Genomic DNA, 19,081 nt, shown 5'->3' with positions numbered 1-19,081 from the left:
AATGGACTATAAAATAATACTAAGAATGTGTTTACTTTGTGAGATAGAATTATAATACATAGAATTGTTTTAATGAATTATATAATCGTATGATAAAATAATACGATGTTTACTTTAATAGATTATTGTATAAGATTATAATTTTTTTTTTTTAAATTACCCTCAATTATATGATAAAGTTAATATTAAATTAGCTATTAATAAAAATGGCAAAATAGTGTTCTTAATATTATTACTACTTGTATTATTGAATCCTATCTAGAAGAGAGATTAATAATATTTAATTATGCTTATGTCGGACTTTATTTAATTACGGGCTATAATAATAAATAGTAAACATGTGATTAAAATAAATAAAATAATATTATTCACCGTAAGTATAGAAAATAAACACACCCTAATAGTACAATACTTTTTTATTTTTCAAATTCTAATTATTTGAAATAATATCGAATGTAGAATAAATTCAATTACTTCTTTCAAATCTTCTTTGGGCCAACTACAAAACATACTGTACATAATAATAATAATAATAATAATAATAATAATAATAATAATAAATTCAATACGCACTATCACATAACGGCAGCGGATTCCTACATTATAAAATAAAATAATAATAATAATAATAATAAGTTTTTTAACATTAACAATATTGGTTCAACTTTAGAATTTATTGTTTTAAAAAATATCGCATCAACTATTATTATTTTTTTTTACAAATTATTTTATTTAATACTAAGTTTTTACTATTTTCAAAATTTCAAAACTCCAAATTTTTTTGTTAGCGAATCACTAATATTAGAGGTAGGACTATAATGTGCTACAGCAATACACTCCGTCCTGTCTCGAGTCACATGATCCATTTGATTAGGACACCGTACTTTAGGTAATATAGATTTGTAAATAATTAATAATAAATTATGATATTATTTTATTATTTTTTTATATGGATAGTTTGTTGATATTTTAAATATTTTTATAATTATATCTCAATAAAATATATGTAATATGATATTATTTTGTATATAATAAAATTTTATATAATACAAATAAAAAAATATATTTATTTATTTATAATTAATTTAAAATTAATTTTATAAAAAAATAAAAGCTTTTAAATATAAATAAAAATATTTATATATTAGAGAAATAAAATAAAATTAAAGAATTTTAATGGATTTTAAAAAAATTAAAATTTAATTTAATTAATTTATATTTAATAAATATATTTAAAATAAATTAATTAAAAAAAACATAGAAATATGTCATCTTTTATTTATTTATTTTTAATAACCACAATTATAGTTTACACAAGAAACACGCCTTTCTGTATAAAATGACAAAATCCCGAAAGTTAAAACTAAAATAAAATAAATAAAATCGGTATAAAATAATCTGAGACCACATTAAAACCGCAGGAAGTACTCCTTGTTCTACCTAATTTGGCCATATTTTTTATTTTCGTTCGTAATTTGTTTTTTTTATTTTTTGAAAATATAATTATGCATTTTAATCGCATTTTAAATTTTAAATTTTATAATTTTTTAATTTTAATTAAACTATTTATTTATTTTAATATTAATTTATAATTATTTTTACTAAATAATAATTATTTTTACTAATATATTTCTTTATTACTTACTAATTATACTTTACTCAAATTTTTCTGTTTACAATAATATACTCATATTACATGAGACGGTGGAAGTAAACACTAGCAGCAGCTGACTGCCGACGACTGGCCACATCAAAGCTGTTGTCCATGCAAGGGGCAAAAGAGTAATTTCCTCCTGTCATTATCACCGGCCACAATTATTTCCCCCCAACCGGCAACCTGATCTCCCGGTTCCCGCCCCCTACCCCCACCCATCCCCCTCCCCATGCATTATCTCCTCCAATAAAAAGGCCTACAATGGCGTAACCTCGATTCATACATACATACAGAATTCTGTATCTATATATCCACCGCCGCCATGCCTCACCCCAACGAGTACTTCAACGTCCCCTTCCGCCGCCTCGCCGTCGGCAACCAGGATGAGTTCCGGCAGCCCAACGCCATTAAATCCGCCCTGGCCGAGTTCATAAGCACCCTCATCTTCGTCTTCGCCGGCTCCGGCTCCAGCATCGCCTTCAACAAGATCACCCACAATGGCGCCACCTCCCCCTCCGGCCTCATCGCCGCCGCCCTCGCCTACGGCCTCGCGCTCTTCGTCGCCGTCGCCATTTCCGCCAACATCTCCGGCGGCCACGTCAACCCCGCCGTCACCTTCGGCCTCTTCATCGGCGGCAACATCACTCTCTTCCGCGGCCTCCTCTACATCATCGCTCAGCTCCTCGGCGCCACCGTCGCCTGCCTCCTCCTCTCCTTCGTCACCGGACTCGTAAGATTTAAATTCCGCCGTCCGATCTAGGGTTTTTAGATTACTCAAACTTCACCGTCCGATTTAGGGTTTTTTTAATTTGGGGATTTTATCATTTACTTACAATCAGTCATCTCCCTCCTCCTTCTCTGCAGTCAGCTCCGGCGCTGACCGTCTCCGGCGAGTCGGTGTGGGCCGCCTTAGTGTTCGAGATCGTGATGACATTCGCGCTAGTCTACACAGTGTACTCCACCGCCGTCGACCCGAAGAAAGGCGAGATCGGAATCATCGCGCCGCTGGCCATCGGACTTATCGTGGCGGCGAACATCCTCGCCGGAGGGCCGTTCACCGGCGCGTCGATGAACCCGGCAGTGGCGTTCGGGCCTGCCCTGGTGTCATTCAACTGGACGGACCACTGGGTTTACTGGGCTGGGCCGTTGATCGGCGCCGGGCTCGCCGGCGTCGTCTACGAGGTCTTCTTCATCTCCAGCGCACCTGAACCGGTCTCGGAATACTAGACCGGACCGGGAGTTTGAACCGCCGGATTTTAATCGCTTTGTATTTGTACGGTCTGGATTTGTTGATGAGTATTTGCACCTTTCTGTGGTTTTCATTGGTCCATGTCAAATTAGTGTCTTATTTTTCTTGCTATGTATTTGCTTGTGTTACATTTTCTAGCTTCAATAATTTGCATTGATTCTTGCCCATATTTTTATTATTATTATTATTATTATTATTATTATTATTTTCTCTTTTGTCTTTTAACAATCTATTTATTTATTTTTTTTATTTTAGTCTGTCTCGTAATAGAGTATTTTTTCAATAAATGTATTATTTATATAATATTATAAATTTATTTTTAATTTATAATATATTACACAAATAATATTATTTTTATATTATATAATAATTAATAAAATTAATTTAGTTTTTTTATTTTTATTTTATTTTAATTATATTAATATTTTAAATTTTCGTAAAAAAAAAAAAATAACAAATAGATATGAGAATGATAATATTATTAATATTAGTATCATTAGTATAATGTTAATAATGGTACGTGTATTAATTGATTGAAACCAGTAATGATTATTTAAAAGTTGCATTAATTAATACGCAATTTTAATGGGCAACTTTTCAAAATGTTAAACACGTGATTGCAATAATTTTTGTGGACCTGACGTTTGTCCATTTCTCTTTATCTTCACAAACAAAGACACAATTACAGACAACTAATAACACTGTGCTCATCTGGATTTATTATTATTATTTTTTTTCTAAATGTATTTTTATATAAAAAAATTATATAATAAAAAAATCTTTTCTGAAGAAATTACTTCATCTGTTCGTCACTATAGATATAAGAATTTAAAAAAATTTTAATTACTAAATAATTTAAAATGTTTAAATAAAATAATTAAAATATAATACAAATAATAAGTTTAATTGAAATTTTAAAAATTATAAATTATTAAATTTAAAATATAATTAAAATATTCCCCTCTATCCCATATTGGATGTCGGTGTTACTATAAGCACGAAAATTTATGACAAGAGTAGTTAGTAAATAAGTAAGAATATATTATTATAAATAATTATTATACAATATAAATAATTATAAATTAAGATGAATAATCATTTTAAAAAAAAAGACATAAAATATAAGACGAACAGAAATAAAAACGTGGATATAGCAGGTGAAACGGAAAGAGAATATATTTATTTAAGAAAAAAAACATCAAATATAAGATATATAAAAGTAAAAAAAATATATATAATATTATATGTGAAATGAAGAAAAAGTTAAAATGACTTTGTGTATATAAGACCATTCTCTTATAACCTGAGTATAAAAAAAGTGTGTTTGTTTGAAGGTTTGGATTTTGGATCGAGATTTGAATAGTAAAAAATTTGAATTTGAATAGTTGTACGATGTGATATAAATATACATTGATACGATATTTTGAATGTAAAATTGATTTTTAATATAATATAAAAATAAAAGAAATAGATATTTGATTTGATATTTTTTGAAAATTTTTTTTTGTATGAATAGTAAAAATCCACACAAATTCTTCAAATAAACACAAATGTACCATATGTGTTTTCATTGTAATTATATTTTTCTAAAATACAATATATTCTCATAATATAAAAAATAATAAAATACAAAAATATTAAAAAAATATATATATATTTAAAAAATTATTTCGAGTAATGCTTTTATAATTTTTTATATTTCACGATAAAAATATCTAAAATTATAAATATGAATTGGCGGATAAATGGTGGAAAGATAGAAGGCTTATTTTCTATAAGCAGGCAGCAGAATCAACGCAGGGATTTGGTGTTACCTTTCAAAAATATTTTCTTTTTTCTTTTTGTTCTTTTTGGGATATAGCTGTATCTTGATTGGGACATTTCATACAAATACCACGTCATTGAATACAACCTTTGTTTACTTATATTTTCAGTTTTGTTTTTTTTATTAGAATGGCAAAAAAATTCATAATAACGAAAATGAAACTTAAATATATATACATATATATATTAATATATCGTTTTGTTAGGACTTCACTCTCCCGCGACAGATAAGCCGTTTTGTCGGGAATAGCTTAATAAGCTATGATAATATTTTATTATTTTTATATGAATAGTGTTGTTGGTATTTTAAATATTTTTATAATTATATTTCCATAAAATATATGCAATATGAATATTATTTTGAAGATAATAAAATTTTATATAATACTAATGAGTAAAAAATTATATTTATTTATTATTACCAACAATTAATTTTATAAAAAATGAGAGTTTTAAAGGTAGAAATAAGTAAATGGGTTTTGAGTGAATCCTATGTGTAATATGTTAAAAATTTAATCAAATTGATTTATATTTGTTAAGTATGTTTAATATTGATAAACTTACCAAAAATAGGAAAGACCATCTTTTGTAGAACGTAAAAAAAAAAAAAAAATGTGTCATTTGTGGTAGGCGACATATGGAGTATTATATATTGTCTTTTTTTATATATATATAACTTGAGAATTCGCAGCCGCTACCCGAAAATGCAGCACCGGGTAAACTTCCGAATGAACCTAATACCCTGCAAATTAGACACAACAAGAAAAGTCGCGTTAGGTGAACCATGTGTGGCATATGAACCTCATACATTTATAACCTTTTGACTTGTTTAAATAATTTGTATTTCAATTGTATTTGAATAAATATTATATATATTATAGAAAATTACAAAATTGCATTGTAAAGAAACTAAAATTAATTTTAAGTAATAGTCCTTCAAAGTATTGGGTTTGTTTGATTTTTATTTGAAATTGATGTTTTGATTTGAGTTTTTATACGTAGTATTTGATATAATATTTTGTCAAAAAAATAATATATTTTTATCCAAATATTATATAAAATACATATTATTATTATTATTATCATTATTATTATTACTATTATATTTTTTATTTTCAAAATAATTCCAAACCAAATACATTTCTAGTAACTAATAATTGAACACTCTTTTTTTAGTTATAATACTTTTGCCAGTCCCGTAAAGATAATTTGGTGGCGTGGGGTTATGGGTTCAAACTTCGATGCCTCCTTATTTTGCGTGTCACACATGGTACACTTAATGTGACTTGTTTTATTGGACCTAATTTACAAACTATTAGGTTCGACTGAGGGTTTATCCAAAGCGTACCCGAAGGATAGCGGCTGCGGGTTTCCACGTTATCAATAATATTGTCAATTTCGTAAGGAGTAGTATAGTAGTTTGAGAGGTAAACTTGTGACTGTGAGGTTATAAGTTTAAAATTCCTCAATACTACTTTATCTTGCATGTTACACATAGTTTGTCTAGTCAGACTATTAGATTCGACCAAAATTTTACTCAAAGCGCATTTGAAGAAACTTTTAACCTTATTTGCTGATCAAGGTTGAAGAACGATGAAGCTTATGTTCAGAGATATATCAAGATTGACGTTTGAGAATGTCCATGCATTCCATGCAAATATTAAGTTTTGTTTATCCACATTTATTGTGTATCAATATAGCACTATGACACCCCCGATCCGCAAGCGACACAAAGCCGAGTATGTCAGGATTGCAGACTGGCCTCACAGATCAACATGAGTATTTCCAGTGCGCTTCTGTCCTCACTCATGTACACCCTGGGAGACTTTCCTCACCCATCCTCACAGATTAACATGAGTCTTTCCAGTGCGCTTCTGTCCTCACTCATGTACACCCTGGGAGACTTTCCTCACCCATCCTCAAATTACTCTAGTGCAAGCACGCTTAACTACATAATTCTTTCAGTAGGACTTCCTAAAAGGAATGTACATATTGTTGATTGAGTAGTCTATTCAATCCATTTAACCTATATTCAACCTCGGGTGCTTTGCCACCGGCTCATCCACGAAAATTGGCCTAACACTGGCCCAACTTCAGGGGCATTACAACCACTACCTCTTCTTTCGATCAGAGCGCTACTGTTGATTCACGGATCCCCATAAGTGATTGATAGGGTTATGATCCTGCTCTTACTTTTGGTCCTAAAGACCATTTAGGTATGAATTTACATATGTGTACCCGATTGATTCCAATTTTCATGGAGTATTAATATATAAAAAACTTGGATTTCAAAATCAAAGGTTGGATATATAAATGGAACTCTTGTTATAATAATTCAATGAGTTCTTTCTAAAACTTGACATCCAACACCAAATTATATGTCCGTACACCCCTTAACAAAATGAAACAATTGAAAAGAAACATAGACATCCTCTATAGATAATTAAGTTTATACTTTTTTAAGTTAACTTCTCTCAAGAATTTTGAAAATTTTTTTTTCTTATAATCAAATTTTCTTATAAACGGTCTCCTTAATCTAGTTCTTAAATGGAAAACTCCATTTAAACTATTGTACACCAAACTTCCTTGCTACTTTACCATCAAAGTGTTTGTCTATTATTGTTATGGCATTAACACTCAGCCTACTAAAATTAAGTTAGATCAAATGCATTTAAATGTCTTTTTTTTTTTTTTTCTTTTTTTCTTTTTTTTTTAGAAAATTCATCTGCTCAAAAGGTATATAAAATGTATAATCTTGAATGTTGTTTTTTTTTTTATAAAGATATATTCTCTTTTGCAAAGAAATTGTAAAATCATCAACATGACTCTAGTTTTTCAACTTTATCATATACTTATTCATTTTTTAATATTATTTGATCATGTTCCCCCCTTACATAATGTTCATATCTATCCCTGTTCCAGCCTAAATCACATAAGTGAATCCTATTGTGGTTTATAATTCTCCACACGGGCAACTTGATCATCACATCATTTCAAAATTAGAATCAGAATCTCCTCTTCTTAATCCTTCTTATCATTTTTCTTTTTCAACCTTTAATGCTCGTAAATCATCAAATCCTTTCACATACACCATCTCCTAAACCTACATGAACTATACAACCACCAAGTTATTTTCAAGATAATATTTGGCCTACAATTCATGAGACTAGGGATACCATTTGGCATGATGCATTCAATGTTGTACTATTGGAACCTCATTCTTATAATCAATCTAGTAAAAATAAAATTTGGAGACAAGCCATGCAAAAATAAAAAAATAAAAATGTAATGCTCTTGAAAGAAATCAAATTTGGCATTTGATTGATCTATCTTTTGGAAAACGTCCTATCAATTATAAGTTGATCTACAAGATTAAGAAAAATATTGATGGTTCCATTAATAAGTTTAAAGAGTCATTTTGTAGCTAAGGAGTTTCTTCAAGAGTATGAATTGGACTAAATTGATTATTTTTCCCTTATTGCAAAAATGATAACTGTGAGAATACTTATTGTTAAAGTAACCTCTATATATTGACCTATTATCCAATAAGACGTAAATAATGTCTTCTTCTTAGAAATTTTTATGAAAAGGCCTACATAATACCGCTTCAAAGGTATACTTATTCTAATCTCTTTATGGTCTTAAACAGACCCCACACCAGTGTTATAAAGAATGATTCTCGAGTCTTCTTCATTGGCTTCATTCAATCAACCCATGATAATTGTGTGTTTCTCAAGATAATTGCTCATCAATTCACAACTTTCATTATGTACGTGGATGATATTATTGACCATAAATCATCCCTCCATTATGAAGAATTCAACTTTCTTCACTCTAAATTTACTGTGAATAATTTAGGAGATGTTGACTATTTTTTTGGTATCCAGATCACATAAGTTTACGTAAGCTCTACATATTTCAACAGAGATATCTAGTTGACATTCTCCATGAAGAGCATATATTGAATTGTAATCATTATTATACTCTCGTACGACCAGGTTTGAAGATGTGTTTTGATATTAGTTAACCTCTTAGAACCTTGACCATTATTGACGCTTAGTTGGTCGCCTTTTCTATTTGACAATATCTCGCCATAATATCATGCATGTTGTTTGACAGTGATATCAATTCATGCAAAATCATATATCTCATCATTTTAAAATTGTTCATTGCTTGTTGAGATATCTTCAAAAAGAAATTGCTCTCAACTAGAAGATAATCTTAGGGAGAGGGTACACATAGTGGATTTTCTAGTCCATATATATCACAATTTGAATTTTCTTATTATGACCATAGATATTTTCTAAAATTCGTATTACCGGGATACCTAAATCGGTTATGCAAAATCATAAAATTGTAGACTTTTGGTCTACCCGATATATTTCAACTATGTTAATCTTTATGTAATATAACCGGAAAGACTGTGGAGACAATTTTTTTAATATATATTTATACCTATCAATGGATTTTATAATCAACAAAAATATATTATTTGTCTTATTCGATATCTCAATATAACATTCATTTTTACGAATATCATTAAAACTTAGCAAATTTATTTGAAATTTGCTAGGAAATAGTGCATTTGGATATCAAGTTTTATTTCTTTTGGGATAAACATTATCGCACTTCCGGAACTTTCAAGCAATTTCGCACAACCACACGTAGTATTCACATAAATTTTTTTCAACTTCAGGTTAGTGAAATATTTATTACTTTTCAGGATGGTGTGCGTTGATACACTATCGATGAAACATAATTGTCTTCCGTATTATTCATTATAACGCATTCAACATTTATATTTATTTCTTCTGGAAGAAATATTAGAAACTAAAATATATCAATAATTTAAACAAAATTTATAGTTGTTATATTATTACCAAATAAGAGAGTAAGATTAATTATATATTAGGATTTTCAAATATATATTATCAAATTGCACCTTTAGAGTGCTCAAAATATAAATTATCGGGAATTTCTCAATATGTATCTTCAGCGTGTTCAATATACACCATAAAGGATTTTCAAAATATACAAACCTTCAGGATTCACAAAATCACACATTTAATTGTGTGTTAATAATAAAATCATCACTACCACTAGTATTATTTTTAAATAAATTTATTTATTGGCATCTTCAGGTGTCTTTTCTTTACAATAGAAAGTGGGAGAAAATCAAATTTTTATATGTTAGTAATAATTGTATTGAAAAAAAACTAACCGAATAAATAACTTGAAATTTTGAGCATAACTTCAGCAGTGTTTTAATATCTTCTTTTTGTACTTGAGTAGAATTTCGGGATAATTATTTTTTTTCAAACACAAATTTCAGAACATATTTGAATAACTTAAAAGATACATAAAAAAAATTACATTATATTTATATTAGACCTTTATCAGCACCTCGTCGTGATAACTTGTTATAAAATATATGTATATATAAATATAATATATGGATATAAATGTATATAGATATATAACTGTGTGTGTCTTTGTAATTGATTTAGACAGAGCGAGATAAGCTATAAAATTGAAATCCAATAGAATCATCTATTTCATTTTCATTCATTATAATGACTATTCATAAGCAATATAAAAATTGCTTAATCATCAACTTCATTGCATAACACAAATAATTACAATACATGTCTATTGGTAATTGAATGACACATATATTAAATACTGACACATATTTGCTTAAAAAAATAGTATTTTAGATAGTGTAGATTAGTAAATTATTAATAATAAATTATGAAATTATTTTATTATTTTTATATGAATAGTATTTTTGGTATTTTAAATATTTTTAACATTATATATCAATAAAATATATATAATATAAATATCATTTTGTAGAGAATAAAATTTTATAAAATATAAATAAATAAAAAATTTATTTATTTATTTATAATTAACTTAAAACTAATTTTATTAAAAATAAGAAGTTTTAAATATAGATAAAAATATTTATTTATTGAGGAGAGATAGAAATAAAAAAAGATTTTGAGTGGATCCTACGTGTAAAATGTTATAAATTTAATTTAATTAATTTATATTTGTTAAATATGTTTAAGATGAATAAATTTACTAAAAATTAAAAGAGATAATCTTTAATTGGTGGACAAAAAAAACATGGTCATCTCTCACGAAAAAAATGAGGGAGTATATCATAACATATTATTATTATTATTATCATTATTATTATTAGGCACTGTCCACGTGTTTATGTCGGCTTGGTTTTCAAAAATGTAACTTTTAAAGAGGCTCCAAAGTGATAATTGCAGCCAAATATATTTTAAGCATGATTTGGTACAAGAGAGTATAAAAAAATCAAATTAAAATATGTTTTGATATAAAATAGTAATATATAAAATTAATATTTTAAATTAAAATATGTAATTCATACAATATGTATTTTTTATTTTTTTTTTACAAGTAATACCACATCAATTTATAATGCTAAGCAAATTAATACTTCATTGGATCTATTTGGTTTTTAGTTGTGAATGATCAGATTGGTATTATATATGTTTTTAATACTATGTTTTATTTCTATTATTTTCTCAATTTCTTAATGGAGGGATATATTTGTAATTTCATATCGATACCCTTCAAATAAATAAATATATTTATATATATTACGACCTTAATTTTATACACTAATTTATGTTAATTAGTTATAAATATATATACTACTACTCCCTCCTCCGTCCCATTGAAATGTTGTCATTTTTTTATTTTTGTCAGTCCCAAAATAAGGTTACAATTTCCTAATTTAGTAATTGTACTAGCTACTTGACATAATAAATACCCTTCCAACTTATATTATATTATACAAATATCATTACTTTTATATTACACAATACTAATAAGATATTTTCATCTTTTTCATTACAACTCATTATAATACTAATACTAAAAAATCTACGTGCGAAAAGTAAACGACAACCTTGCACCGAGACGGAGAGAGTATATCTATTTATATTATATAAAAAATTTGATTTTAATTAAATTCTGTATTATTTAAAACATTTAAAATTTATGTTTAATTAAATATATTATAATGAGTGTCTTATTATAAATGGATATAAAAATGCTATTTTTTAAAAAATAATAGAAAAAATAAAAACGTGCGAGGTGGTAGTTTGCAATAATGGAGAGTTAGCTATGCAGTGTAGTTGGGTATGAGTTGGTCAATGATTGCACATTTTATTTTATTTTATTGAGCTCAAAGAAAATGTGTACATTTTTTAATATTTTTATAATAAAAAGTATTTTTTAGATATATTTTAAATTCAAAATATAAAGAAAATTACGGGTGCGTTTGATTATAGATGAGTGGTTTATTTAATTACTTGATTTATAGTGTAATATATATAAGATTAATAAGATTAAAAATATGTATTTAATTATTTTAATATTTATTTTTTAATAAAATATATACAATATACATTATTTTGTAGTGAATAAATTTTTATATAATATAAATAAATAAAAATAAAAATATTTATTTATAATTAATATAAATTAATTTTATAAGTAAATGAGGACTTTTGAATGTGTATAAATATATATATATATATATGTTATTATTGAAAAGAGATAAAAACAGAAAATTTTAAATAAATTTTGAAAAAATTTCATCTAATCTAATGTAATATTTTTAAAAATACATAAAATTGGAAACATAGTGTCGTAGAACCAACCAAACACACCCACATTATTATTACTTTTATATTTTAAAGAATTGATATTTTTAATTTATAGTACATTTTGTTAATCATATTTTAGTTTTATATACTCACTCCGTCACTTAACAATCTATTTATTTTTCTATTTTGGTTTGTTCCATAATAAAGTATTTATTGTCTTTTTTTTAGTAATTGTATTATCTACCTAACATTACAAATAAACTTCCAATTTACAATATATTACACAAATATCATTACATTTATAGCATACAATACTAATAGGATTAATTTAGTTTTTTTTACTTTTATTTCTACTTTATCCCAATATAATACTAATATTTCTAAAACTCAGTACAAAAAGCAAATGAATATATAGATATGGAAGGGAATGAGTATTTTTTAACTACAACACTTTTAGGATGCTGGTTTGGTCAAATTATTATTGTATTGATTTTGATCAACTTAGCAAATTAATTTGAAATAATAAAAAAATCATTACAAGGTATATAATATATTTCCAAGTTAACATATTAACTTGAAACAATTAACAAATCTATCACCGGAAAAATAATATAAGTTGTGTTATATAAAAATATATGTTGTGTTACATAAAAATATATATTGTGTGAGTTATATTTTTTATGTTGAAATCGACATATATTGGACTACATGCAATTATATGTGTTATGTTATATTTTCTCCGTCTGCCTTTAAGGGTCACATTTATCCTTTGTGTCATTCTACTTAACATTAAAAATATCATATTATTTATATATATTTTTTGTACAAATGTCATTCTATTAATATTATAGTATTATAAGACATTTGTTGGGGTGCAAACCCAAGTTCCATATCGAAAGTTGTGAAGAAAATTACGCACTTTATAAGTCTCGAGTGAACTCCACTAGAATGAGGCCTTTTGGAGGATATCCAAAAACAAATCCGTGCGGGCTCAGCCCAAAACGGACAATATCATACTAGTGTTGAGTTGACCCAGTCCCAATAGTGGTATCAGAGTCCGGTTAGATGGTGAAGTGGACTGGGTGGGATTGGGCATTGGTTGTGGTGGTGGGCTCGTCCTCGTGACCTGCGGATGTGCCTTGTGTCGAAAGTCTCCTAGCGGTGTTGGGTCGGTCCCGATTGAGGTGGTCAGGCGGCACAAGGTGGGCAGGGAAGGTCCATTGTTTGGTCCTTGGTTTGAGGGGAGGATTGTTGGGGTGCAAACCCAAGTCCCATATCGGAAGTTGTGAAGAAAAATTACGCATTTTATAAATCCCGAGTGAACTCCACTAGAATCAGGCCTTTTGAAGGATATCCAATGTTCAGATATTTTAGATTTAGTAGATTTATATATAGATTTGATCTTATTCATATATTAGATTACTTAGATTTGAGTCTATCGAGTCTGTTTTCTATTGCCTATATATAGGCTCCTTATTTTGATGATCAATAAGACAATCTCATTATTTTCCCCAAAATTTCTAACATGGTATCAAAGCCTATTTTTCTCATTCTGTAGATATAGTCTATCAACCTGCGTTTCTCCAGGTATATTCAACCTGGATTGTACCCGGAGGTCTTGTGATTCTGAAATCATGCTATCTACCATTTGTCTGTTGTCTGCGTCCAATTTGAAATCTATCTGCTATCTGTTTGTTGCCTGCATGCTATATGAAACCCGTCTGCGATTTGTCATCTGTCCGCTGCTTGTCGCTGCTTGTCTGTTGCCTGCGTGCGATTTGAAACTTGTCTGCGATCTGCTATCTGTGCGCTGCTTGTCTGTTGTTTGCGTGCGATTTGAAACTTGTCTGTGATATGTCGTCTGTCCGTTGCTTATCTGTTGTCTGCAGTGTGATCTAAAATCTGTCTGTGATCTGCCACTTGTCCGCTTCTTTTCTGTTGTCTGCGTGCGATATGAAGCCTGTCTGTTGCCTGCATGCGATATGAAACCTGTCTGTGATCTGCCATTTGTCCGTTGCTTGTCTATTGCCTGCGTGGGATCTGTTTGGTGTTGCGATCCATCTCATTTTCGGCTCCGGTGGAGTCATCTTGTTTTCAGCTCCGGTGGAGTCGTGTCGTTTTTTGCTCCGATGGAGTCATGTGGTTTTCGGCTCTGGTGGAGTCATCTCGTTTTTCGGCTCCGGTGGAGTCATCTCATTTTTTGCTCCGGTGGAGCGTCATCTTATTTTTCGGCTCCGGTGGAGTCATATCGTTTTTGGCTCAAGTGGAGTCGTGTTGTTTTCGGTTCCGGTGGAGTCATGTCGTTTTCGGCTCCGGTGGAGTCATCTCGTTTTCGGCTCCGATGGAGTCATCTCGTTTTCGGCTCCGGTGGAGTCCTGTCGATTTTTGCTCCGGTGGAGTCATCTCGTTTTTTGCTCCGGTGGAGAGTCATCTCATTTTTTGCTCCGGTGGGTGGAGAGTCAACTGCTAATTTTATTTATGTTTTCTTTTTGCGTTTATATTCAAATTTCTCGTCAAACTAAGTTGGTTTTTGTTATACCACTTGAGTTTTAGTAGATTTATATATAGATTTGATCTTATTTATATATTAAATTATTTAGATTTGAGTCTATCGAGTCTGTTTTGTATTGCCTATATATAAGCTCCTTATTTTGATGATCAATAAGATAATCTCATTATTTTCTCCAAAATTTCTAACATCCAAAAACAAATCCGTGCGGGCTCAGCCCAAAGCGGACAATATCATACTAGTGTTGAGTTGACCCAGTCCCAACAACATTAATAAAAAATATTTTTGCATTTTTTTCTTAATTTAATTTGCACTATGTTTTGATATAATAATTAATATTCACGTATCAACATGCAAAAAGTAAATAAGACTCTTAGAGTCGGACGAATGTAGTATATTGTATTAATATTTGTTGTATTGATTATATATTATATTATATTGTATAATATGTTTATTATACTATGATGTTAAATTTAGAATATGTTGTAATCAAAATTATATTTTTAATGTTATAATCTGCTACTAAAATATTTGCTACATATTACATTAATATGTGTTTTTTTTTTTTTTATAAATATCTATTAATTGAGTCAAATCAACATCATATTGATTTGATCAGTCAACACAGTAACAAAAACGTTAACTATATTATGTTTGTTTTTGTTTTAGTATCAAATTTAAATCACTATTATTCAATATGTATAATTTTAATAAAAATATACTCTATTCATCTCGCTCTAACATTTATATTTACTTTTTGCATGCAGATTAATAAATATTAGTATTTTAATAGTACTGATGTTAGAAGTGGAAGGAGGGGGATGTATTATTTTATTTGATAAAATATTATATTAAAATACTGTAATATTTAAAATAAAACTTAAATTTTAAATCAAAACTAAATAAATCCTATGACTTAATTGCCTTGTCGGACCTAATTTACAGACAATTAAATTCGATCCAAGATTTATTTATAACGCATTCGAAAAGTAGCTGCGGCCTATTATCACATTATAAAAAAATAAAAAATAATAAAATATGCATATGACGTTTATCTATTGATCAATCATAAATTATTTATTACTACATTCAGATTATTTTAATTTCACTGTAATAAACAACTAATTGAAAATAGAGACTGAATATAGATATGTTATAAATAGTAGACTAAATTGCACAAAATCTACCCGTGGTTTCATAAAATTGCGTTAAATCTCTTATACCTCTAAAACTGTGTCAAACTTCCTCATAATTTCATAAACTATGTGTCTAACCCCCTCGGCGGTCCTTATTTAACGGTATTTGACCTAAATGCGCCCAAATGCAAATAAATTTTAAAATCTCAATTTTTAAATCCCTAAAATTATAAATATATTTATTTTTCTTGCATTTAGTCTCACAAAACTAATAAATATACTAAAAAATAGTTATTTTTATCATGTTTTAAGATTTTGTTTTTATTGTTTTTTTAGACTAAATATAAAGAAAATATATATTTGTAATTTTAAAGATTTAGAAATTAAAATTTTAAAATTTATTCACAGTTTGGGCGCATTTAGGTCAAATACTGTTAAATAAGGACCGCCGAGGGGTTAGACGCAGAGTTTATGAAACCATAGAAAAGTTTGACGCAATTTTAAAAATAAAAAGAATTTGGCGCAATTTCGTGAAACTACGTGTTCATTTTGTGTAATTTAGCCTAAATATTAACTGTAATTTTACACTATTTCATATTGGCTACTTGCATGTGATTACGGTTGACTATGATTCCAATGCTATTTCAAAAAATAATTGCTTGGTTGTATTTTGCATTCTTACTTGGTAAATCCGTCATTAATGAATTGAATATGGTGTGTGATTGTTTTTTATTACAATAAAAAATTTATTATTATGATTGTACGTTTCTTAATAAAAATAAATTATTTTTTTAAAACTAAAATATCATAATAAAATATTATTTAAATCAAAATTTAAATAAAAAATTTAATTTCAAATAAAAACCAAACAAGTGTGATTTGTGGGGTTTTGATATTTTTTTTTATAATCATTATATATATAAAAAAATTCTATAAAATATTAAATCAAATATTTATTTTTTATTTATTATTTTTCCGTCTACATAATTTGCCTAATTTTTTTTATTCATTTCGGTTTGTTGTACATATTTTGTTCAAATTCCTTTTTTGAACAAGATTATACACTTTAATTACATTAATGAATATTTATATTAAATCAAACAACTATTTTAATTTAAAATTATAATATTCTATTATTTTCAACTGAAAGTACTCTTTCTACCGTTTTGTCTATTTTACTCAAAAGTAATACTTTTATATTACAATAAAAGAAGTATTCATACACTAATATCAAAATATTTCAAATTTTTACATAAATTATAAATATACAATTACACACATATATATAAGTATAAAAATATCAAAACCATTAACACACTCCCGGTAATCAATAAAATAATACTACGTCCATCCGACTCTAAGGGTTTCATTTATTGTTTTCATATTGATCTTTGAATATTAATTATTTTATGAAAACGTAGTACAAATTAAAGAAAAATAACAAAAATACTTTTATCAGTGTTTTATAATATTATTATAATTTTTTTGATATTTTTAATGTTAAGTAGAATGACACAAAAATTAAATAAGACCCTTTGTTTGGAGGATTGGATTTCCAATCCACTATTCATCTCATTATTTTTTCCAAAAAATATCAAATCAAACATCTATTTTTTATTTTTTATGTTATACTAAAAATCAATTTTACATTCAAAACATCACATCAACATCTATTTATATCACATCATACAACTATTCAAATTCAAAATTTTTACTATTCAAATCTCAACTCAAAATTCAAACCCCCAAACAAACACGAGTCGAATGAAGAGAGTTTTATTTCTTAATTTATTATAAAAACTCAAATGAATACTTTCATCCGAAAATGAAAAAAATATTCGAAACCCAAATCCAAATCCAAAATCTGTCGACATATAGTATGACTAAAATAGAAGATACAGATTAGAATTAAGAAATGCATTATTGCATGAATAGTGGATCTTCAGACACAGTCAATTGACGATTAAAATTTAAAAAATTTACAGGACTGTCTATACAGAATGGAACAATATTATGGGGAGAAAACGTGTAAATGCAATGGAAAAAACTTGTGATTGCTTCTATTTCTTGAATCTGAGATTAAGAATTAAAATAATTATTAAACGTAGCAATTTAAAAAAAAAAAAAAAACTTATATTTTAGAATATAAAAGTAGAGCCGGTAATGAGTCGATTCGTTTATTATTGTGTCGGGTTTGTGTTGACTCGTGTTGACCTGTATACATAATTAAGTCGAAATCCTTGATTCAAATTAAATTATCTTTTGTCTTATTGTCGTGTTATGTTAGTTTTAATTGGTTCGAGCGTAATGTTGTACATTGAATTAGGTTGAATTATTTAAAATTGAGCTTAGTTTAAATTAACATATGAGTAAATTATTAAATTATAATTATTTTACATTTATAATAAATATATTAATTACTATCAATATATTATAATCGGGTTGTCGTGTCAAGTTCGAATTAAGAGCCTCAACCTTAATCCGATCCGTTTATTATTGTGTCGGGTTCGTGTCAATTCGTATACATAATCGAGTTAAAATCTTTGACCCAAACTAAATTATTTTGTGTCGGGTCAGTTTTTGCCGACTCTACAATGAAAGGGTTGTTTGTTTTAGATTATTATTATCATTATTCAATTTTAAAGGTTTGGTCTTGAATTTTTTAAAAGAGCTGATATTTGGATAGTTTTGCAATATGATACTCTGTACTATATAAGAAACAATATTTGGGGGAGGGGATCCTCGGCATCATCCCTTCTTTGCCCCACATGGGTGTGTATCTATAAAGTCAATTTTATAGATACACACATGTATCTATATATGGGTGTGTGATGATACTGAGAGTGAAGCAGGGAGCGAATGATGCTGAGGATTTCCCTCCCAATATAGGGATCTTAGCATCACCCCTCCCTGCCCCACACATACCCATGTATCTATAAAGTCAAATTTATAGATACACATCCATGTATCCATGTGATTTTATAGATACACACCCATGCATATACACATGGGTGCGTGATAATGCTAAGAGTGGGGCAGGGAGGGGTGATATTGAAG

The 19,081-nt window shown here is 28.0% G+C and overlaps 1 protein-coding gene across 1 annotated transcript; it reads left to right on the top strand.

The window, feature by feature from the left end:
- Positions 1-1,928: 1,928 nt before the first annotated feature.
- On the top strand, positions 1,929-3,070 carry LOC127239286 (aquaporin TIP1-1-like). Its single transcript, XM_051257364.1, has 2 exons — positions 1,929-2,384; positions 2,519-3,070. The coding sequence occupies exons 1-2, from the start codon at positions 1,977-1,979 to the stop codon at positions 2,879-2,881; spliced, it is 771 nt and encodes a 256-aa protein (XP_051113321.1). The 5' UTR covers positions 1,929-1,976; the 3' UTR covers positions 2,882-3,070.
- The last annotated feature ends 16,011 nt before the right edge of the window (positions 3,071-19,081 follow it).

This window comes from Andrographis paniculata, unplaced genomic scaffold (assembly GCF_009805555.1).
Source record: "Andrographis paniculata isolate CXL003 unplaced genomic scaffold, ASM980555v1 Contig77END, whole genome shotgun sequence".
NCBI classification, from domain to species: domain Eukaryota; kingdom Viridiplantae; phylum Streptophyta; class Magnoliopsida; order Lamiales; family Acanthaceae; genus Andrographis; species Andrographis paniculata.
This window is presented reverse-complemented; position numbering and strand designations above follow the sequence as displayed.

Coding starts and splice junctions, on each gene's coding strand:
- LOC127239286 (XM_051257364.1), top strand. CDS start 1,977: ATGCCTCACCCCAACGAGTACTTCAACGTCCCCTTCCGCCGCCTCGCC. Junction 2,385..2,518: donor TCTCCTTCGTCACCGGACTC/GTAAGATTTAAA, acceptor CCTTCTCTGCAG/TCAGCTCCGGCGCTGACCGT.